At 39.6% G+C, this 21526-nt stretch overlaps 1 protein-coding gene across 1 annotated transcript; it reads left to right on the forward strand.

The window, feature by feature from the left end:
• The first annotated feature begins 919 nt into the window (after positions 1-919).
• Positions 920-19851, forward strand: epsti1 (epithelial stromal interaction 1). Its single transcript, XM_044131142.1, has 9 exons — positions 920-1231; positions 4521-4579; positions 4664-4747; positions 4836-4912; positions 6500-6583; positions 10434-10507; positions 12633-12708; positions 18326-18396; positions 19620-19851. The coding sequence occupies exons 1-9, from the start codon at positions 1077-1079 to the stop codon at positions 19834-19836; spliced, it is 897 nt and encodes a 298-aa protein (XP_043987077.1). The 5' UTR covers positions 920-1076; the 3' UTR covers positions 19837-19851.
• Positions 19852-21526: the final 1675 nt, after the last annotated feature.

Consider the following 21526-nt stretch of genomic DNA (forward strand, 5'->3'; position numbering starts at 1 on the left):
TGATGGAAGAAAGCTATGAAACATAACCCAGCTTTTACTGTCAGTTTATTTTAACCCCCACATCCATAAAATGAACTTCCTAAAGCTAAATTTGATTTAGCCACATGGTCAAAGTGTTGACATCTGTCAACCACTGACTGGTTGTTACCATGCAGGGAGGCACAAACAATTATGGACACAAGTAAGATTATAATGTCCTATTATTTTATTAATTACTCCATGTATGAATTGATTTTGATTATTCAGCAACAACAACAGGATGCGGCTCGTTCTTGCGTTACTTAGACAATACTTTAGCAAATTGATGATCCATCCATCAAGAAATACATTTCAGGAAAAGGTATTGAAAAGGATAGAATCAAAATAAACTACATGAAAAAAAACATAGATGATTAAAGAAAAATACATTATGTTACACCGTAAGTATTTTTAATTGGCTTTTAAAAAAATAAAATAAATGTATACCAACTACTTGAGCTGTCAAACCTAACTGCCGTTTTTGAATTATGGTCAAAGACCGAACAAAAATCATTCAGAGTACTGCAAGTGACCCCGACCCATCCTTTGGACAGCGCTGATTGACAGAAAATATTCTGTGCTCAGTTTTATTACAGCGTAATAATGTGAAAGTTGACATGATTATGTTAGTTTTTAATAAGTTTACTGAATCACATTTCGTTTGCCTTTCATAAATAATAAAAGTAATACAATTTTTAAAAATTTATTCCGAACATGATAGAAGTACAAAATCACGTACATGAGCAAGGAATGCAAAATACTTTTTTTGTACTATATTGTAGTTTGTAATAAAAATTGCGACCATTTAAAACCAGAAGCCAAAACAAAAAAACAATGTGAACCGAAGAGCCTGTGTTTGTCCAGCAGGGGGCGCTGTGGCAGGAAAAGCGCCCTCGTATTTTTGACAGTAAACAGCTGACAGCAGATGACTGGTGATAACAGAACTGGATCTTTCTCAAAACAGAATAACTACTCTAAGCATAGAGCAGCCGGACGGCAGGGTAGGATCCGCCTCATTCTCACACACCGTGTCTGAACTTGCCGGTGCCCGCCGCATCATGGACCCTCAACCCAACCAAGTTAACTCCAGAGGGAGAAACTACCCGAAGCAAAGCGCAGCGGAAGCGTCCGTAGAGGAGCCTCAGGCCCGGCAGGTGGACGGACAACCCCCCGCGGTGGGGAGGCAGCCAGGGGCAGACCGACAGCCACAGTAGTGAGTAAAAACGCTTTCAACTAATATGAACAAGTGACTCCCAGATGGTGATTGATATTCAAAACTAAAGAAATAAAAGAAATAAATGTAAAGGATGTCGTTTCTATGTTTGTTTACGTATAGGGGTTGTTTTTGTTGTGCTAAATGAAAATAGATCCTACTGAAAGTTACGTTTTCCTCAACTTACTTTCAGTTTCGTTTCAGTTTTGCAATTAGAAACGTTGCCTTCAGGGTGTGTGGTAAATCCCAAACGCTGGATGACTGGGTATAGCAAGGGCAAAAAATAGCATCTTTAGCTAACTAAGCCTAATTTAGACAGTGAAGCTTTAACTGGATGCTTTTAACAGAAGAAGACGAGAAGTATTCGAAATTGATTTCAGAAGGGGTTTTGTATTGTGGGTTTAAAGGGTGTGTAATGGCCATTTGGAATCCTCTGAATGATTTGGCGTGACTCCTGTCAATTGCACTACAAGGTTATATAGGGTGATACTTTCACCGACAAATAAAAATATAGTTAAACAAAAGCTTGGGTACCAAACAAAACAGGTCATTCCAAATTGAGCTTAGATATTTCCAAAAAGTTGCAGGACAAAGTTAACCATCAGAAATAAAAACATATTTTTCCATTTTACGGATTATGTTTCCATTATTACATGTTATTATTTCCACATGTGGTCACTTACTCTGTTGAGGCTCCTTAACTATGATTATAGAGTGTATTTCTAAAGAAAGTAATAATTTTTTGTTAATCAAATTTCCCCCACACTTATCCTATTATTTTAAAAGTGAAAAGGGCAAAAATAAATCTCCCATTTTTACAATTTCAAAGCCTGAAATCCATCAATACGTGACAGCATTGTAATTTTTCATCCAACATTTTGTTTAATGGAGGAGTTGTGATCTAATTCAGTGGCCTGAACTAAACTCAACTAACAGTTATTTTTCCAAATATTAAAAATAAATTCATCAAGGAGACATTTCTAAATAAGCGCTATGAACTGAAAACTCTGTTGTTATAATAAAATTGCTCTCAAGTTTCTTAAGCTACATAAAATGAAATATTTTAACGTACACATAAAACTGTTTCTAAAACATTCTTGGTGATCTATTTTATGAAATACAACTAGAGGGAGACAAATTGTGTTTTCTTTTTTTTTTCATGGAATTCCTCAATTCCTTTTGGTTTGTATTAAAAATATATCATGAACAGAACCACAGAGACATTCAATAGTTTTATTTGCAGACTCTTTTTTTTAAACTTGGCAAACTGCAGAAAAACTTTCAAAGAAAGAGCCACCCATGTCTCTTTTTTTGGTCTCTTAGTGTAGAATAAAAAAAAAATGTTTTTGACCAAAATGAAAAGCAGTTGAGCACCCAAAGAGACATGACGCATGAGAGCCTTTTATTTACATATTCAGATTAATTTGTTGGTTTTTCCTTTTTTTGTTTTTTCCAAATTTTTAACGTTTGTGTTTTTCAAAAGAGGTTGGCCTCAGATTGTGACCTACTCTGGACTTCTGTGGCCTATAAATACTCACCAAACACAAACATGACAGAGGTTTAAAGCTTTTCCATGTGAGAACTCTCCGGACGCTGGCAGGAAGCTGACAACAAGCCACTAATGGCTCCATTCCACAGAGAAATCGACTCGATTTTAAACACCCTGACCACAACCATCAGCTCGCTTTTCTTCCCGGGCGGAGGTTTCTGATATATTTCCCTTTCTGTTAAATGATCAACAAAATCGCCCCAAGCACTTCTCCAGCAGATTCCCTGGAACGTGGACAGACAGTCAGAGGAAACAGAAATCACACTTTGGTGTAAAGTCGGATGGTTTCTGTTAAAATGATCCCGGATGAGTTCACTGAGTGTTTCTGTTCCAGGCCAGAGGAGCAGGATGTTCTGAGAGTCAGGCAGGGGAAAAAAACAAAAACATTTCATCTTTCTCTGAAGTGAAGCTCCAGAGAAAGATGAAATGTTTTTGTTTTTTATCCACTGCAAAAACTGCAAAAACACGACATTTCACCAAGTATTTTTGGTCAAGTTTATTGTCCAAATATCTTAGTACATTTGAAATAAGACAACTAACTTACAAGTAACTTTTCAAGAAGATATAGGAGCTTGATTTTTTTTATATTGATATGAAAGTACTAGTTCAACTGGTAGATTATTTCATTTCTTTAATGTTAAAGTGAAAACAAATGCCAGTGGAACTAGTACAATCAATATTATATTAATATTAAGGGGTAATTGACCATGTAAAACCATATCTTGCTGAAAAGTTACTTATCAGTTAGTTTTGTCTTATTTCAAGTATAATAACAAGAGATTTGTACTAGAAACTAGACCAAATACTTGGCAGGATTTTTGTGTTTTTGCCGTGAAGTTAAAGTGTTGTAAACTAAAACATATCCAACGTTTATATTTACATTTTAAAATTTCACACCATATTTTAACTTTGTTCACTTTTTCATGTCATTTTCTTTTGGAATCTGAGTTTTCATCTGTTTTGTCCAAGAACTTTGTAATGTCGACGCTCCGAGGGGACAAGCATGTTTGGATGAACGGATGGATGTTAAGTTTAGTACTCAGGGGACTGCGTATCGCAGAGACGGAGAAAAACAAACAAAAGGAGTGAATTTCCACCAAAAAGTTCAGAAATTTTGAAATTAAACTTCCTAGAAAAAAAATCAAAGAATTGTTTAAGCTTTAACCTTCAAAAAACTTAATAAAAACACTCTGACATTTTGAGATTATTCTCCATCCCAGATTATTTTCCATCTGAGAAAAAAACAGATGACAAATTTCTGAGATTCAAAAAGTCAAAAAATGTTGACTTTTGAAACTCAGAAATGTGTATGTTTTTTTCCTATTTCCCCCTCTTTTCCTGTCTACAATCACCCTGATACAGAGTTGTAAGAATGCCAACAAAATCAAAAACATATTAATTATTTTATTTTGCTTAGCCTCATCATCATCATCATCCTCATCATCATCATCATTAGGAACGAGACTAAAACCACTGAAGCCCAAAATTACTTAATGTCCTTAACAGAACTTTTTGAATGTTGCAGATAGAACATATCAGAATGGGATGTGAATCATTACATTAATTTAGACAAAGGACAAATAGCATAAATGTGTTGCTTACATTATATCTTCAGCAGGGAACGAGTCACATGTCTCAAATGTAAAATCGTGTTTTGATGCTGCAGCACCTGTTCAAACTTTGTCTGAAGGCCGGATTAGAGTCAACGTTCTCGTCTCTAACCAGCTCTTTGTGTCTCAGCTCAGGAGCTTTCACTGTCATTCCGCCCAACCAGACCATCCGGAACAAGATCAAAGAAAGTAATGATCCACTTAAATCTGGTTTGATCTTCATAAACGTTTGGCAAATTTGCTTCCGGTGATTGATGTGGAATTCCTCTGCAGCAGCTCAGAAGGGAATGGACAATCTGCAGAGATACAGGGAGGCACACAGGCCTGGTCCACTGCACCTCGCTCCAGAAAGGCTGGGTAATCACTGTGATCAGCCTCGTTAGATTCTGGGGATCACTGGGTTTATCGGCACTTTACAGTCGCTGACATCTGTTAATCCACCCAGGTGGAGGGGATGTAACTATAACCGAGGCCAGGCAGAGGCAGTTTACCAACCAGAGAAACTCCAGTCTGCAGAAGAAGGTACATTATCTTCCCTCATACACGGTAAAAAGGGAAAACCTTACCAGGTATTTTTGGTCTAGTTTCTATTTCTTGTTTTAAACCAAGAATTCCTTGACATTGATGAAAAAGTACAGATTTCACTTGCAGATCTTTTCACTTATGACATGGAAAAATGTCTTTTTATCAGAGAAATAATCTGTCAGTGGAACTACACTGTAAAACCACACAATTTTACCAAGTATTTTTCCAGTGCAAATATTTTAGTTCACTTGAAATAAGACAAAACTAACTTGTAAGTAACTTTTCAGCAAAAAAAAATAAAAATTAAGAGACCACTTAAAAGGATCGGTTTCTTTGATTTTACTCTTTACAGGTATATGTTTGAGTAAAATGAATATTGTTCTTTTATTGTATGAACTCCTGACAACATGTCTCCGACATTCCAAGCAAAAATCTCAGTAGTTCTTTGCAGAAAATAACGAAGAAGATGCAGTGCTTCCAGACCTCAAATAATGCAAAGAAAACAAGTTCATGTTCATTTAGAAACAATAATATTAATGTTTTAACTCAGGAAGAGTTTAGAAATCAATATTTGGTGGAATAACCAGGAGGTTTTCTGTGGGGTTCAGTGAGGTGGACTCTTCATTCTATTCCAGAGCTGGATAGGAGCTTGTTTTATATAAATAATTCCTTGATATCAATGAAAAAATACTTGCTTTATTGGCAGATTAAATCCCTTTTAACAAGGAGAAATTGTCTTGTTGTAAATTGATTGATCTGCCAGTGAACTTGTACCGTTTTCATCAATATCAAGGAATTATTTACATAAAACAAGCTCCTATATCTTTCTGAAAAGTTACTTATAAGTTAGTTTTGTCTTGTTTCAAGTGTGATAAAATATCTTCGCCAGAAACTAGACCAACATTACCTGGTAAGATTTTGTGTTATTGCAGTGTTTTGTTTTGACGTGTAGATTTGTGTGATTTGTGTGATTCAGACATAACTTAGGAAGTGTGACACAGATCAGATGTTTTGGGAGGGAGGAGACAGATCAGAATTATGTCTTTGACACTGCGGTGAAAACATGGGACAGGGGCCAAAAAAATCTAATTTGGGTCAAATTCGCCTGCAGTGGGCAACATGAACGCCACAAGATGCTTCTGCACAATTTACCATCAGATAGGATGAAGTATTTGGTAATAGGAGCTGATGACAAACTAATTTTCAGATTTTACTTCCAATTTATTATATATATATTATTTCAATTCATTTTACATTTACTGACTAACTTGCCTCGGCGCGTCACACCCAGCCCTAATGGAAGATCTTTCAAACTTTGAGGTTACAACATTTAGTCATGTTGCAAACAGGGATGTAAATACATTTGCCGGCACTTGGACACATCCTAATCAGTGTTTGTGGTTTTTTTTTCACCTATCAAATATTTGTGGCAATTCTATGGAGTCCTGTTTCATAATTCCCAAATCAGAGACAGACCTGATTAAATAGATTTTGAAATGTTGTGTCTGAGCGTCCTTAAGTAATGGGATTAAATGTGATTATCTTATCTGACCTTTTACGTTGGAGTTCTTTTTTTTTTTCAAGCTTAAAAAGGAGGAGATGGACAAGAAGAAGAAACAAGAGGAGGAGGAAGAGTTGCAGAAGATGAAGGCCACACAGAGGGAGAAGGTGAGTCCAGATGTACAAAATCAGGATCATTTGTACAGTAAAAATGTCTGACATGTCACCGTCTGAAGGACTGCTGGGTTGGTTTTTATTTTTCACATTTCCATTTCTTTTACCAACAAAAATAAACATTTTTCTGACCAAGCGTTCCGATCTTTTATCACCTTTATTAGTGCCACCATCCTGATGTAAAATCCACAGATCCTCACCAAAATGATGGGAGAGGTTCCTCCTGAAAGTCATATCTGTGTTCATAACCGTGTTATTAGGGGAATTGTGGGTAAACGCAATTTATTATGCGGGTTTTATCACAATGTTTCACTTTTACTTCTGTACAAGTGATTTTCCAGAACAATCTGAGGAAAGAACTTCAGCAGTTCTTCTTTAACTCAAATGCCTTCGTCCAAAGCTCTTTTCCTCATAGTGTGTACGCCCGCAGCTACACCTGCTGCCAGTCATGAGCAAGCTCTGCTCTGGTCGCACTACTCTGGATGACTGCAGAAACACAACATTTTACTGAGTGTCTTTTGTCTGGTTTATAGTGGACATGCCTTAATTCACTTGCAATAAGACAAAAACTAATTTAGGAGTTATTTTCAGCAAGGTACAGAAATGTATTCTAAGTCAATTATTCCTTAATATTGATGAAAAAGTCCTAGTTCCACTGACAGATTATTTCACTTATGAAAAGACATTTTTCCCATATGACAAGTGAAATAATCTGCCATTAAAACCAGTAATTTAAGGAATTACTGACTTAAAACAAGCTGTGCAAAGCTGTGATTTAGTGAAACATAATGAGAAGTGAGAACTGCCAGGTTTGGCCTGTAGGTGTCAGCAGAGACAGGCGTCCAGTGAAGCGTCTCCGTTTCTCTCGGCATCAGGCTGAAGAACCACCTGACTGATGGGGCTGTGGAGGAATGAATGTCTGACGTGATTCTGGGAGATTACTGTAGGACCCCAAACTGGTAACCATGGAGACCGTTCTCCCACGTTGCGCCATTGGAACGCGGCGGTAATCCATCTGAGAAACAGTCTGATCTCAGATTATGGACGTGACGGGACAAGGCGGCGGCGGACACCGAGCTGCCTTCCTGTTGGGGAAGACGACATCCTGATTTTACAGGAATTACCGTCTCCATGATCCAGATGTTCAGACGGCCAGCATCACTGAGCCCACAGTCTGGACATGCAGTAATCCCATAGTGATGAATTCAAAAAAAAGTTTACAGATTGGAAACAGGAGAGCTTGTTTTTGGATGAAAAAACTGAGATATGAATATATGCATTTTGTCTCAAAATCTCAGTAAAGAGTAAAGAGAATATTTCATGTATAAAGAGCCTTATTTATGGCAATTATAATTCAGTTATTTCATTTGTAACATGGGACAAATATCTAGTTATAAGTGAAATAACTTGCCAGTGGAACTAGAACTTTTTTTAAATCAATATTAAGAAAACATTGTATTCAAACAAGCTTCTATATCTTGCTGAAAAGTGACTTGTAAGTTAGTTTTGTCTTAATTCAAGTGTATTAAAATATTAGCAGTAGAAACTAGACCACAATTACTTAGTAAGGTTTTATGTTTGTGTTTATGTTTATGTCCGACTTCCTCCCACAGTCCAAAAACATGACTGTCAGGTTAACTGGTCTCTCTAAATTCTCCCTAGGTGTGTGCGTGTGTGTGTGTGTGTGTGAATGGTTGTGTGTCCTGTATGTTTTCTGTGTTGCCCTGTGACAGACTGGAGACCTGTCCAGAGTGACCCCACCTCTCGCCCAAAACATTAGCTGGGGATAGGAACCAGCAACCCTCCTGACCCCATTAGGGACAAGGGTGAACAGAAAATGGATGGACATTTTCATCTATTAAATACACTTTTTTTTTTTTACTGATAAATAGCACCGTACTAAAACGATGTAAGGTACAAAATATACGTTCCTATTTATTAATAACTTTTTATTCATCTTTAGTTTTGTAGTAACTCGAACCACAAACGTACTTTTTTTCTCCTCAAAAGCAAAATGTTATTTCTCAATTAAGAAAAGATTCAAAGTCCCCACAAAAAAAACAAATTAAAACTGTGATCTACGGATCTATTTTCTACAAAACTCTGACTATTTTGTTCATTTTAATTCATTATTGAGCTGATAAATTTAGCTAGTCATGAGCTTAATTTTTTTTTCTCACAAATGTAAACACAAAAACCCATTATTTGTCCGGCTAAAGTGGTTGGCAAACCCAGAATATGTGAATATATTTAGAACTGTGTCTCTTTATAAGAGGACTAGGTTAAGATGTAAAAATACAGATTCATCAATTCATTGCAATTCATTATTTTCTGATTCAGTGTTGATTTGGAAACCAGATTCAGGATGAGTTCTAGTCATACTGTGGTACTGTCTTATTTTCAGATATTTTACTGCTAAAAAACAAATCCAAATGATATATTCAAAAAGTAATACAATAAGTGATATTTGGTAAACTGCTGGTATGCTACTCATTACTGAATCAATATTGACGTCTTTAAAGCGATATTAAATTGAATCACAATTGAATTTAGAGGTTTTTAACAACTCCCAGCCCTGGTGCGGTCTGACTCCCTTATTAGAATAACAGTTTGTTTGTGAGACGGAAAATATGAGAATAAACCATTTTAGAATGTTTCCACATGTAACATATTCATCATTTACAGTTCAACTAAAAAGCAAATGTGAGAAGGAAACAATTAAAAAGTTAACATTACTGCTGAAGTGTGCACTTTAACACACATCTGGGCTTGGCAGTATTGGTAATATTTGTCCTCTGTTCCTTATAAAATCTCCATATCTCCCAGATTTCCGTCACACATTTACTTCTAACTCTGGCTTTAATCTTTCTCCGTTCCGTTCTTTGAGTGTGGATTTGGATGTATTCCTGGACTCAAAAAGCTCATTCTTGGGGCGTGCTGTGGTGGCGTAGGGGACACCGCGACCCACGCTTGGAGGCATTGAGTCCTCGACGTGGCCGTCACGGGTTCGATTCCCAGACCCGTCAACATTTACCGCATGTCTTTCCCCTTTTCTCCCCCCTTTCCTGTCAGCCTACTTTCAAATAAGGGACACTAGAGCCCACAAAAAGACCCCCTGGAGGGGAGGGGAAAAAAAATCTCATTCTCCTGAGCATGATTCTGCCACTCCCAGGTTTCATGGTGGAAATGGTGTCCTCTGATTAGAGTTTGGAGGATTTAGCTAGATCTGGACTTTTAGTTTGGATTTATAAAAAAAATAAAGAAATCAGATGTGAAGTTAAGAATACTGATTATAGGCGCTGAATCACTTTAACCTCTGAGTTATTGCGGCTTTTTAGTCCTTTTACATTTGACCGTCTAACAGATTTGTTTTTCAGTTGAATTGTGCAGCAGGTGTGTTACGTTGAAGGCAGGAAATTGTGAAAGTTGTGTATTATGGTCAGTTTATTCTTGTATTTAACACACATCTGTGTTAAATCTGAATTCAAAGGGCCAAGCATGGATCCCTGTGGAACATCACCACCATGTAACTTTACTGTATTTATTAATATCAGTAGAAACTGATATTACTGGTAAAAGGAAGAAACTGAGAGGTGAGACAAAAAAAAAAAAAATGATAAAACACTTTTGAACCTGAACATGAATGAATGATGAGTGATAGAAGCTGCACTGAGCTCGAGAATTAGAAGGAGGAAAGCATATTTTTTGGGTGTATAAGCTTAAAAACCTTTGTGTATAAATGAAAAAAAATCCAAGAATATTGTTATTTATTTTGTTGGATTGTGGTGTTTTGCAGCCTGTGTGTAACGCTGTGGTGCTGAGTGTTGACTGCGTTGCGTTTCAGGCTGAACGTCTGGAGCTGAAGAGGCGGCAGGAGGACGAGCGGAGGCAGGAGCAGTTCCACTCGGATCAGACCAGGTCAGGCCAGGATCTCCCTCTCGTGGTTCTCACAGGTCTGTTTGTGTCTTGCCTCTCTGCTGTGGAGGAGAGTCATAAATGCAGCGTCAGCATCAGGTGACATAATCGTCTCTCCATCATCTCTGAGCCTCCGCAGTCGATGTTGTCACATCGCCACCACAAACCACAACAGTCAGTGTATACCTGGGATTTAATGGGATAGAACAGCACAGAGCAGAACTGTAGGGTGGAAAAAAATACTTTTTTTTTTTTTTGTAGTAATAGTACTATTTGTACTATGTACACCCCCCTCACCCTCTGCCAGGTCAATCCCAGAATCACCTTTCACTGCAGTTACAACTGCAGATCTTCTGGTTTGTCTCTCCTGCTGACATTTCAGCTGTTCTTTTCTGGGAAATAGTGCAAACCCAGTCAAATTAGATGCTATAGGCTTTCAGTTAGATGTGGCTCTGAACTTTACATTGTTCTCTTTCTTTCTTTTTTTCTTTCTTTCTTTCTTCTCATGAATGTGAAGGATAGTTCAGTTGCTTTGATATAAGTCATTACATTGTAGCTCAGGCTGCACTTTGAACCTCCGCTCTGGTCTGAAGTTTGTGGCAGCAGGGATGAAGTGTTGAGTCTGACGTGTGGTGTTAGTTTTGTACATTTTGCTTTCCGTACGGCTTGTGAAACCCGTTGTGTTTCCTTCACCAACGTACGGAAGACTTTGTCACTATTCCTCTAATGTCGAAAAACCACAATTTCGCAATCACTGTGTTTCCATTGTGTTTCTCTGACCTGTTTCTTGGTCTCCTACCACTTCCTGGTAGGAGGATTCTTTGTCGTTTCTGCCAGTAGTAACATCCAGCTGTTAATCACGTGACTCGTGTTACGTGAGAAAAGTGTTTTCCAGTCCACCTCGTCGTAACGTAACATTTTTTTATGGAAACTGTTGTGTTTCCATTAAGTTGATTTATTTTCAGAATTCCAAAGTTGCTCAGTGATTTGGTCAGTGGAAACGCAGCTAGCAGCCTCTTTTCTTCTTCTCTCTCTCTGACCTGTTCCTTGGTCTTCACGATCCTGTTTGTTGACTAATGTTCTCTGAGAAAGAAATTGCTGAGGCCTTCAAAAAATAATGTAATTACAGTATTTATGAGATTTAGTTACACACGTATTTTATTTAGGGGCATCAGGGTTAAAAGAACTAAGTGCACATGCATGTTACTCTTTTTACATGTAATTAGTAATTAAAAAAAAGTATTGGTTTCTTCTGACTACACAATTATTTACCACTTTTTGTTCATCTGTTAGAAAAAAAATTAAAAATGCAATAAAATACATGAAAAATAAAATAAAACAGAAAATAATTAAATAACAAGTTGAAGAAATAAATTAAGTAATAAAATAAAATATATGAAAGTTTGTGATTATAATTTGATTAAATGGAAAAGGGTTCATCTATGGGCTCTACTAGGTCTGCATGTCATGGATGGATGGATGGATGGATGGATGGATGGATGGATGGATGGATGGATGGATGGATGGATGGATGGATGGATGGATGGATGGATGGATGGATGGATGGATGGATGGATGGATGGATGGATGGATGGATGGATGGATGGATGGATGGATGGATGGATGGATGGATGGATGGATGGATGGATGGATGGATGGATGGACTATTAAATCTGTACTATTAAAAAAGAAAACGATCCAAGATTGGCTGGAAGTAGCAGGACTCTGGTCCTGCTCCAAGAAAAACTGCCTGTCAGGAGCTTTTCTGGCTTTTTGTTTATAAGAAACACTAAACATCAGAGAGAAAGGTGTGACTGTGAAGAATTAAAATTCATCAGTAAAGATGAGATGCAGTGGGAAAATGAACACACAGATCCAGGAAGTATTTGGAGACAATCAGTGTGGGCTGAGTACACACCATTGAGGCGTCCCAGTGGAGTCAGAGACGGGTTTTTAGTAAAAACGAAAAGTCGGATTTCTTGAAAGACAGGATATCATGAAAAATAGACACTTTATGGGTTTTTCCTCATGCTGTCATGAGTTGCTTTGATCCATGTTTGACAAATCCCTGTGGAAGCAAATTGTTTAGCTGATCTGATCGGGCGGCTGGTGTGTTCATGTTTTGCAGGAAGAATGACAGTTTTCTGCAAAGTCTCCAGAGAGCGGCCGCTCCATCCGCCAGTGCTGCACACACATCCTCCATGGTGAGCTGCTGACGTTTACATGAAAGGAAACCAAAGTGTTCAGCGTGTTCCTCGGGGTTTAGAACTGAGCTGCGTTGCGGCCGTGTAATCTTTGTGGGATTTTAACACCAATAGATCTGCCTTTGCAGCCTGTTTTCTGAGTAAATACTTCTGGGCGCGGCGTTTTTGCCGACTGAGGCCGCGAGGAAACCAAGTCCTGTCCCTTATCTGTCAAGTTGGGGGAACCTGCTGTATCTCCTGGTCAAAGCTGGAGGACATGGTGATCGTGTCCAGCAGAGAGAGATAAACCACTTACTGCCCTGTGTTGTCTCTCTGTCTGCTCCTATTACTGTCTTTTCATCCCCCCCTCCTCCTCTCTTTCCTTCTCTTCCACTCTGTGTTGGTTTTCCTGCGAGGGAATGAACAGAGTGCTAGCAGAGTTCAAGGGACTTCCCAGAGTTCACACTGAGTGGAGACAGAGTTAGAGTGCGTCATGTGTAAAGTGCACATTGTGTGTAAAATAAATGAGTGGAACACCCTGTAGCGGTAAACGTACCTGCAGAAAAGCCCCGGCTCTTCAACCAGCGCTCAGTGTCTTGTCAGTTAATGAGGTCAACTTGCACTTTGGGGTTTTCTCCTTCCTGTGTTGTGGAACCTTCGTCTCAACTCTGCTGAGCTGTTGAAAATACCTCGACTACATTGTTTCATTATTTCTTTTCACTCCTGGTGATTATGAGAGGTAGAGGTACTTTAGTTGAATTTGACGTTTAGGACAGGCATAAATATGAGCCTTGTGCTTCTGCCTGTGCCTTCTCAGTCAAAATGTTCAAGTTGGTGGAGTGGTTTGAATTGTTCAAAGCAAATTATTTGATGACTGACTAAATAAATAAATACAAAAAAAAAAAAAAAAAAATCAATCAATAACTACATTTATACACCCGGTTAATATGCATTCACTGCACAAGTCCTAAACAGATTCATGTTAGATGAAACTTAATGGCATGTCATAGTAAAGAGGATTAAAATAGAAGAAAATGAAAGTTGAGGATGCTGGTAGGAGGTTATGTTTGCTTCAGTTTCCTCTGAAAGTGTATTCTCTACTGTTACGGCCTGTTTTATTCATTCAATTAGCTCATCAAACTCATTCAATTAATCAGTTTATTAATTCAATTAATCGGTTCTCTGAGGCTACCAAATATCTCTGGTTACAACCTTGAATGACCATTTCCTTTGTATTTTTATTTTTTTTTTCTATGTTGAGACTGCTTGACTTGACTGCATCATCTGAGAATGTGTTGATTAGTTTTGGGTTAACACAAGGAACACCAGTGGGCTGAGTACACATCCTGGAGGCATCCCAGTGTTAAGCATATTGGAGTCAGAGATGAGTTTTTTCAATGTGGTTTGACTCTGGTCACTTTGGTGAAAATAAAAAGAGAAATTTTATTTAAGCGGGAATACTATGCCAAACTGTCCTGTTTTCTAGCTTTAAATCATTTTATAATTTTACTCCCTCATCAAAATCATGTTGGAGTTGCTTGGATTCTTTCATGTATGTCTGAAGAATCCTTGAATCTCCCTTGGTAACCATTCAGGGGTGCCTTAACGCCACCTCATACAAAGTGCAGCCTATTTCCACAGTCCTGTATCCTTGGAGCTGCAGCCCCTCCACAGCTCCTCCAGACTAGCGGCAGCAGCAGTTAGCAAGCATCTGGTGGAACTGCGTGTCTGCTGAGCTCATCATACAAACTACTTCTCAGTCCAATGTAGAGCTGGGTGATAAATCAATGACAGTATGAATTGAGATAAATACTGTATCAATATAAAATACGTCCAATAGAATGTTCAATAATTTCACTGAACTCCAGTCCAAAACCGCACAGCATTCTGGGGGACGTAGGCAGAGGAAAGGCTTTAGCCACTCAACCTCTCATGATCAACTAAGCTAGGCTGGTGGCATCAACTGACTCACTCACTCATTGGTTACCTAGCAACAACTCGTTGCGCAGCAGCAGTTTCATGTTTCACCACCATGCCTCGTAACTGCTTAAACAACGGCGTGGAGTAAAAAGAGAAAGTCAGAAAAACAGCTAGAAACTAAACTGTGGATATGTACTGTCACCAGTTTGATAAATATATAAACATATGTAAATATCAATATTGACTGATATGAAACCCTCACACTGTGATATGTTTTTCCTCCGTGTCGCCCCGCCCCAGTCCTTCGCTCCTAAGAACACTTCTAAACAGCATAATTGTTGGGATTTTTTTTAGAATAACATTATAAACAACATCTGTTTTAAAGAATGACATTTTAAAAAGGGTTCTATTTTATTCAACAGTGCGAGAGAAGATGGTTTAAATCATGTCAGCCTGTGTTTGTGAAGGGTCTCCATCATTCACAGCTCAGCTCAGCAGACGTTTATTGGAAAGTGTTGATCATTCCTGTCATCTGGTCTCAGACTCCTCTTCCACTTGGCACCTCCGTTACACTGCTGCCGAGCACAAAGTGGCCCGGGGACATACTCCGTACCGACTGACAACTCTATTGACAGGTGGGCGTTACCTAGCAACGCCTGCAGGAGCTTGGGAGTTGTGTCTTTCTTGGCTCATGACATTCCTGATTATCCTGACTTCATCGTCGTCCTCCTTCCGAACTGAAAACAAGCCATTCAAGTTGACAAGACGGCGCATTGAGATACACTGTAAAAACCTAACGGTGCATCTTAATGGCAGAAGTTTAAATGACCCAAAGTTAGGAAAAGTTGTTGTCACTCTGAAATGAATTTTTGTGGTAATAACTCAGCTGAGTTAAGTGAACCAAAAGGTTTGGGGCATTTTAAGTGAATAATTTAAGTTTGTTTCATTGACTTCTTTTCATTGAAGTTGACTTTATATCAAAAATTGAAAGCTCTGTGGAGCATCGTCCATCATTACAGTGATTGTTTGGGCTGTTTTTCATTGCATTTTGCAACGTTTTGTGGTGCGCTTGTTTCACCTCTTTTAAATCGATTTTGCCTCGTAAGTTACAGAAGTTTGGATTAACCAAAATGTTTTAAATTAATTAGAAGTAATAATACATATGAGTGTAGAATACCTACTAGTTTACTTACTGAATGAAATGGTACTATTAACTCGACCATAAAAGTGAAAATGGGACTAAAATACAACTTCATATTATCAAAGCATTTACAAAAACATCTCACTTAAAATCGATTAAGTGTGGCATTAAGATTTGTTTAGGTTAATAAACTCAAACAGTTTAATACAGTCGGTGGATTCAACTCAAACCACTTGAATTGTCAGGTTTTACAGTGTAGAGACACCCCGGGTCAAACTGTGATGGTCTATGACCAAAACTCTTTTATTAATGAAAAGTCTTCGTTCTGTGGTGAAAGACAAAACAGTCGACAGAATTAAACCAACAAGAGGTTCAACTCCTCCTCTCCTCTCCTCTCCTCTCCTCTCCTCTCCTCTCCTCTCCTCTCCTCTCCTCTCCTCTCCTCTCCTCTCCTCTCCTCTCCTCTCCTCTCCTCTCCTCTCCTCTCCTCTCCTCTCCTCTCGTTCTCCTCCTCCTCTCCTCTCTCCTCCTCCTCCTCTCCTCTCCTCTCCTCTCCTCTCTCTCTCTCCTCTCCTCTCCTCTCCTCTCCTCTCCTCTCCTCTCCTCTCTCCTCCTCTCTCTCCTCTCCTCTCCTCTCCTCTCCTCTCTCCTCTCTCTCCTCTCCTCTCCTCTCTCTCTCTCCTCCTCCCTCTCCTCTCCTCTCCTCTCCTCTCCTCTCCTCTCCTCTCCTCCTCTCTCTCCTCTCTCCTCCTCCTCTCCTATCCTCTCCTATCCTCTCCTCTCCTCTCCTATCCTCACCTCTCCTCTCCTCTCCTCTCCTCTCCTCTCCTCTCCTCTCCTCTCCTCTCCTCTCCTCTCCTCTCCTCTCCTCTCCTCTCCTCTCCTCTCCTCTCCTCTCCTCTCCTCTCCTCTCCTCTCCTCTCTCCGTTCTGCACTTTTCCCTCTCGTCTTTCCTCTCCCAGCCCACAGTTCTGTCAGATTGGGGGATGAAAGCTTGTGGCCGCTGCTCGGTGTATCTGATGTGGTTTGGACCTGGACCCCAGATCTGTTGTTCTTTCAGTCCTGGCTCCAGCATACAGACAGATCTCCCCCTTTATATCTTCTAGTTGTGTGTGTGTGTGCGTGTGTGTGTGTGTGTGCGTGTGTTTGAGGGGGGATTTAATGCTGAGTTTTGATGGAAGCAGACTGATCCCACCGGTGGACTGCACTTGCCTTGCCCTCACTGACCAATCGGCTCTCCTGCAGAAACAGCAAGAGAAAAAATGTTTATTTAGTGCATCTGAACGACTCAACTAGTAACGTTGTACATTTATGGAGTAATTTTTTTGTTTAATCCAATTCTTATTTGTAAAGTAGTTGACTCTCTCTTTGTGTTTTACGTGCCTTAGTGTAATGACTATATAAAATGAAGACGTTCCTCTCTCCCGGGTGTTTGTTTGATAGTCCTGGCAGTATGACCTTTAACCTGGAGTTCAGATCAGCCTTAAAAAGTCCAACCTGAGCCCGTTGGCAGTGTCAGAACCCGATCCGACCGGACTAATTAACTTCAATTACAGGCCAGAGCCCAAAGTAAACTCTACATACTACAATATTACTGCTTTTATTTTTAAAACCAACATTTAAGTGAGCACTGTCACTCCTCCTGTTTGTAGTTTTTGCTAAGCGTCGTCCAGCTCCATCTTGTTGCTTGTTGTAACCTCAAGGTCAGTCAAGGGCAAATCCTCTAGGTTGTGTGACTGATAGGAATCTATTTCTGCCACCACTGGAGCGCAGCATGCAGTGAGCCACTGCTTGTTTCAGCCTGATTAACCTTTGCACCTTTGTTTACATGGTTGATTTCTCCTACAAATTAAACCATCGACTCCTCAGTTAAGAAATAGATTACATTCGCAGTATGTAACTTCTATAAAAAAATCTGTTTGTTTTTTTTCTCCATAACTAATAAAACTGACACCATGTTGCAACAGTTTGATATGAGATAAGCTGTGAAAAGGTGGAGGATCCTCCATCGTCTCCCAGTGCTGCTACTGTGGGCTGCAAAAACAGCCAATCAGAGCCAGGAGGAGGGTCTTAGCGTTGTCAATCACCCTCCTGTAAGTTGCTCGAGATGCTAATAGCAAAAAACGACTTACTGTTACAGAAAAAACCTTTATTCTCTGTCATTGGTGGCTAAGCTAACTAGCATTAGCATATGTTGTTTCTGACAAAGCGGTGTATTTCTACAGTTAGTACAAGGAGGAAGCATTAAGCTCCATTTTCTGACTGATTATTAATGATTTTTCTTACATTGTCACGACATAGTGGTCATTTTAACAAATATGTGGAAAAGATATTGTTTTTAAAAAAAGTGACATATTGCAACTTTAACACAACTTTATGTCATGTGTTATTGTTTGGTTTTCTCTCTGCGTATTGCAGGCTTATCAGAAAGCCGAGCCCTTCTCTATGTGTGTAAGAGTCACTCGGCTGCTCAAAGAAACTATATTCTATAAAATATATATATTTTTTGATATTTTTCAAGAGTTTTGTGTGATTTTGTTGCTATTCAGTTCTTAAAAGACGTTTTTCTTATTTCAGAACAAAGTGGGCGACCAGGAGACAGAAAAACTGACGAGAAGTACAGAAGAGCTGCAGCTGGAACACAGGAGGTACAGAGAACCAAACCAAGCGCTTTCTCTTTTTCCTACTTCACTTTCTCTTTTAAGAGAGACGAGTTCTTCGTAGTAAAATACAGAGCGTAGAGACGCGGAAGCAAAAGGAGGATTGGCACCTGTCACTGGATTCGGTTCAGTTTCTTCAGATAGTCATGTTATCAGTCTAGTTATCAGCCAGTTCTTTAACATCAGTTCATTATTCACATTAGCTTAAAAAGTTTTCTATCTAAAGAAACCCAGCAGATTGCATCGACTGGCAGCACTGGGTGGACCTAGCCCCGCAAAGCTTGTCCAAATAGCTGCGATTTCCAAAGTTCCAAGCTTCTTTCTTACAAAGCAACCCTTCGCTGCAACTGCCCCACTCAGCTCCTTCAGACTAGCCAGCAGCAATTAGCAAACACCTGGTGGAACTGAGCATCAGTTGAGCTCATTATAGGAGCTACTTCTCAGTGCAACGCTGGTAAAAACGTTGTTAAAGGATTAACAGAGGAGCCATGTTTTGATGACTTCCTGAAGGCGGAGTTTCAGAAAGAGCAGGAGCTTCTTAAAGAGACAGAGGCCCATTTTCAAGGTGTTAAATTACAAATTACTAGTCATTTGAAGTGCAATAAAGTCAAGAACAGACTAAAAGCTAGTTTCCACCCAAGAACTGTTGTTACAATGAACACAGCTAATCCATCTAAAACTTGATCTTTATTTATTTATTTTTCCTCAGCATCCCAGTTATTTTTGTGTCCCTAACACAATATTTTTATATTTATTGAGACAAATCCATTTATTATTATTTTATTCATTTATTTGACTTGAAGAAAGTAAAATAGCAATTATAGTCTATAATTGCTATTTTTAAAATTTAGCAGTGCTTTCTTCCATGAACGATGACAATAAACAGAATTTTTACATATATGACAGCATTTTTACAACAACTGAAGGTAACATAGTTACTTAATTGTGCTGGAAAATCTGCCTGGCAAGCACCTAATAATTCCCATATGAAGAATAAAGTCAAACCAAGCGCTAAATAAGATGAACAGTTTGCTGTGTTGGCCCCAGGCAGACTGGCTGAGTCAGTGAACGTTGAGTGTCTTCAGGCCGTTTCACAACCTCACCATGAGGTTCAAACACTTGAAGCTCTCTGTGTTTCGGAGGCCTCCTGTAATTTGTCTGAAACATCTTTTTCTTTTTTTTTTTAAACTGCTCCCCGTGTGTTTCAACAGGGTGAACCAAGCCTTTCTCGATAAGCTGGAACGTAATGCCAGGGGGTCGGAGGTCGAGGCGAGCAGCCGCACCGTCCGGGAGGAAGAAGCTCCATGTTTGGCCCCTGACGATCACAGGCGACCCGCCGCAGCCGGAGGCGTCAGCCTGACTCACCTGGAGCCCAGTCCAGAACGCCGCTGCTCCGACTGGACGGAGGAAACTGGTGAGCTGAAATGACGTGTGTGGGCAACCCGCAATCTACTCTTTCTCACGCCCCGTTTTTTTTTTTTTTTTTTTATTTTGACTGTGCGCTGGTTAACCAAACCTAAATCAGGTATGTGACAGGAGTTGACTAACTGTGTGAGTTTATCTGTTTAGTCTGTAATAAATCAAACATTGTGAAGCTTGCCAGGAGGAACTTATGCGTGGCACGTCGTCTATCTGTTCCCCTCGGCTCTTAGATCTCGCAGACACCTGCAGTTTGTGGGACTCTGGAAGACTGTGACTGTTTGTGTGAGGGAGGTTTTTTTTTTTTTTTCGTCTCTCCTTTTGAAAACAAAAAGATCTAAGGTAAACACGACACTTTAATTTAATCTCCCTCACTTGCTGTGATATGTACGAAAATAGAATCAACACTCAGACCTCAGGTTTTTGTCACAGAGCCAGAATTTTCCAGGAAGCAACGTTGGAGTAACAGAGTTGGCATGCAACCATCCCGACATATTAAAATGTGCCTCCTATAGCTGGAAATGACACCTGACGCTGCAGATCACCTGCGGCTCATACTTCAGGAACAAAAACAACAAACTGTTGTTGTAACTGAGCGCTGCTTCTGCCTGCAGCGATCAGCAAAATGCATCTCTGCATGTACAGCTGGGTGAGTGAGTGTAAACCGGCAGAGAGGTTTAGAAAATCAAACATGATTTCTAATCACTGTGATTCTATTTACTGTGTGTTAGTTTTTAGTGTTTGTCCTAGAACAGGGGTGGGCAGTCCTGGTCCTAGAGGGCCGGCGTCCTGCAACTCTTAGATGTCTCCCTGCATCTCGCCCTGCCTCTGCGTTGTTAGTATTTACTGGAACAACGTAGCAAAGTCAGGACGGCTTCACTAATCCACAGTCAGAGCCAAAGTCTCCAGGAATATAGCAAAACCTTCAACCTCAGCGCCGCCATTGTGGGCGCAGTTCTGCTTGTCACAATCCCACAACATCCTCTATCCATGACGGAATGCGTCTGCCAGATCCGACCCAAGTTTCACCAACATGAAGTCCGTGTTTTTCCGCTCGGCACCAACCTGTCGCCGAAGCAGCGCAAAGTTCAGTTGACAGAGAGCGAAGAGGACGACTCGGTTTGTGTTTACAGTTCAGTTGGCTGCCGACAGGAAGCAGCTCCCTCTCATCTGTTTCTGACTCTGTTAACAAAACAAGGACGGGTAGCTGCTTCTGGAGATAAAGATGTTTAGTTCTTGCTCTTGTGTTTTAAATTTCTCCTTAACTTCACCTGTCTGACTGGCTCTTAGTTTGTTCACTTGTCATCACCATCATTTCTCCTTTCACTGGCTTCCTTTGTATGACATTAAATCTCAGTAAAATATTTGGTTGTAATGTGAGAAATGTGCAAAACGTTACCAGCTGTGATTATGTTTGACACACACCGATAGAAAGCCAGATTCTGGACTCACCACTCTGCAACATGATATTATTTCACTTTTATATATAATGTTGAATTTTGTCAGGCTGAGCTGAGCTCAGTTCAGGACTCACTCAAAATGTCTTGCAACGCCCAGTTCTTTCATTGGCTTAAAACAAGTTCCTATTTCCAGCTGAAAAGTTCCTGGTAAATTAGTTTTGTTGTATTTCAGGTGTGCTAAAGTGTTTGCATTAGAAACTGATTGCTATGATTTAGTTTTTTGTTTTGTTTTTTTTCTG

The sequence above is a fragment of the Gambusia affinis genome, linkage group LG11 (genome assembly GCF_019740435.1).
Source record: "Gambusia affinis linkage group LG11, SWU_Gaff_1.0, whole genome shotgun sequence".
Taxonomy (NCBI): Eukaryota; Metazoa; Chordata; class Actinopteri; order Cyprinodontiformes; family Poeciliidae; genus Gambusia; species Gambusia affinis.

Bases quoted from the DNA above. Each gene is read 5' to 3' on its own strand.
- epsti1 (XM_044131142.1), top strand. From the start codon at position 1,077: ATGGACCCTCAACCCAACCAAGTTAACTCCAGAGGGAGAAACTACCCG. The intron at 4,580-4,663 runs GTAATGATCCAC...ATTCCTCTGCAG, and splicing joins CCGGAACAAGATCAAAGAAA to CAGCTCAGAAGGGAATGGAC. The intron at 6,584-10,433 runs GTGAGTCCAGAT...GTTGCGTTTCAG, and splicing joins AGGCCACACAGAGGGAGAAG to GCTGAACGTCTGGAGCTGAA.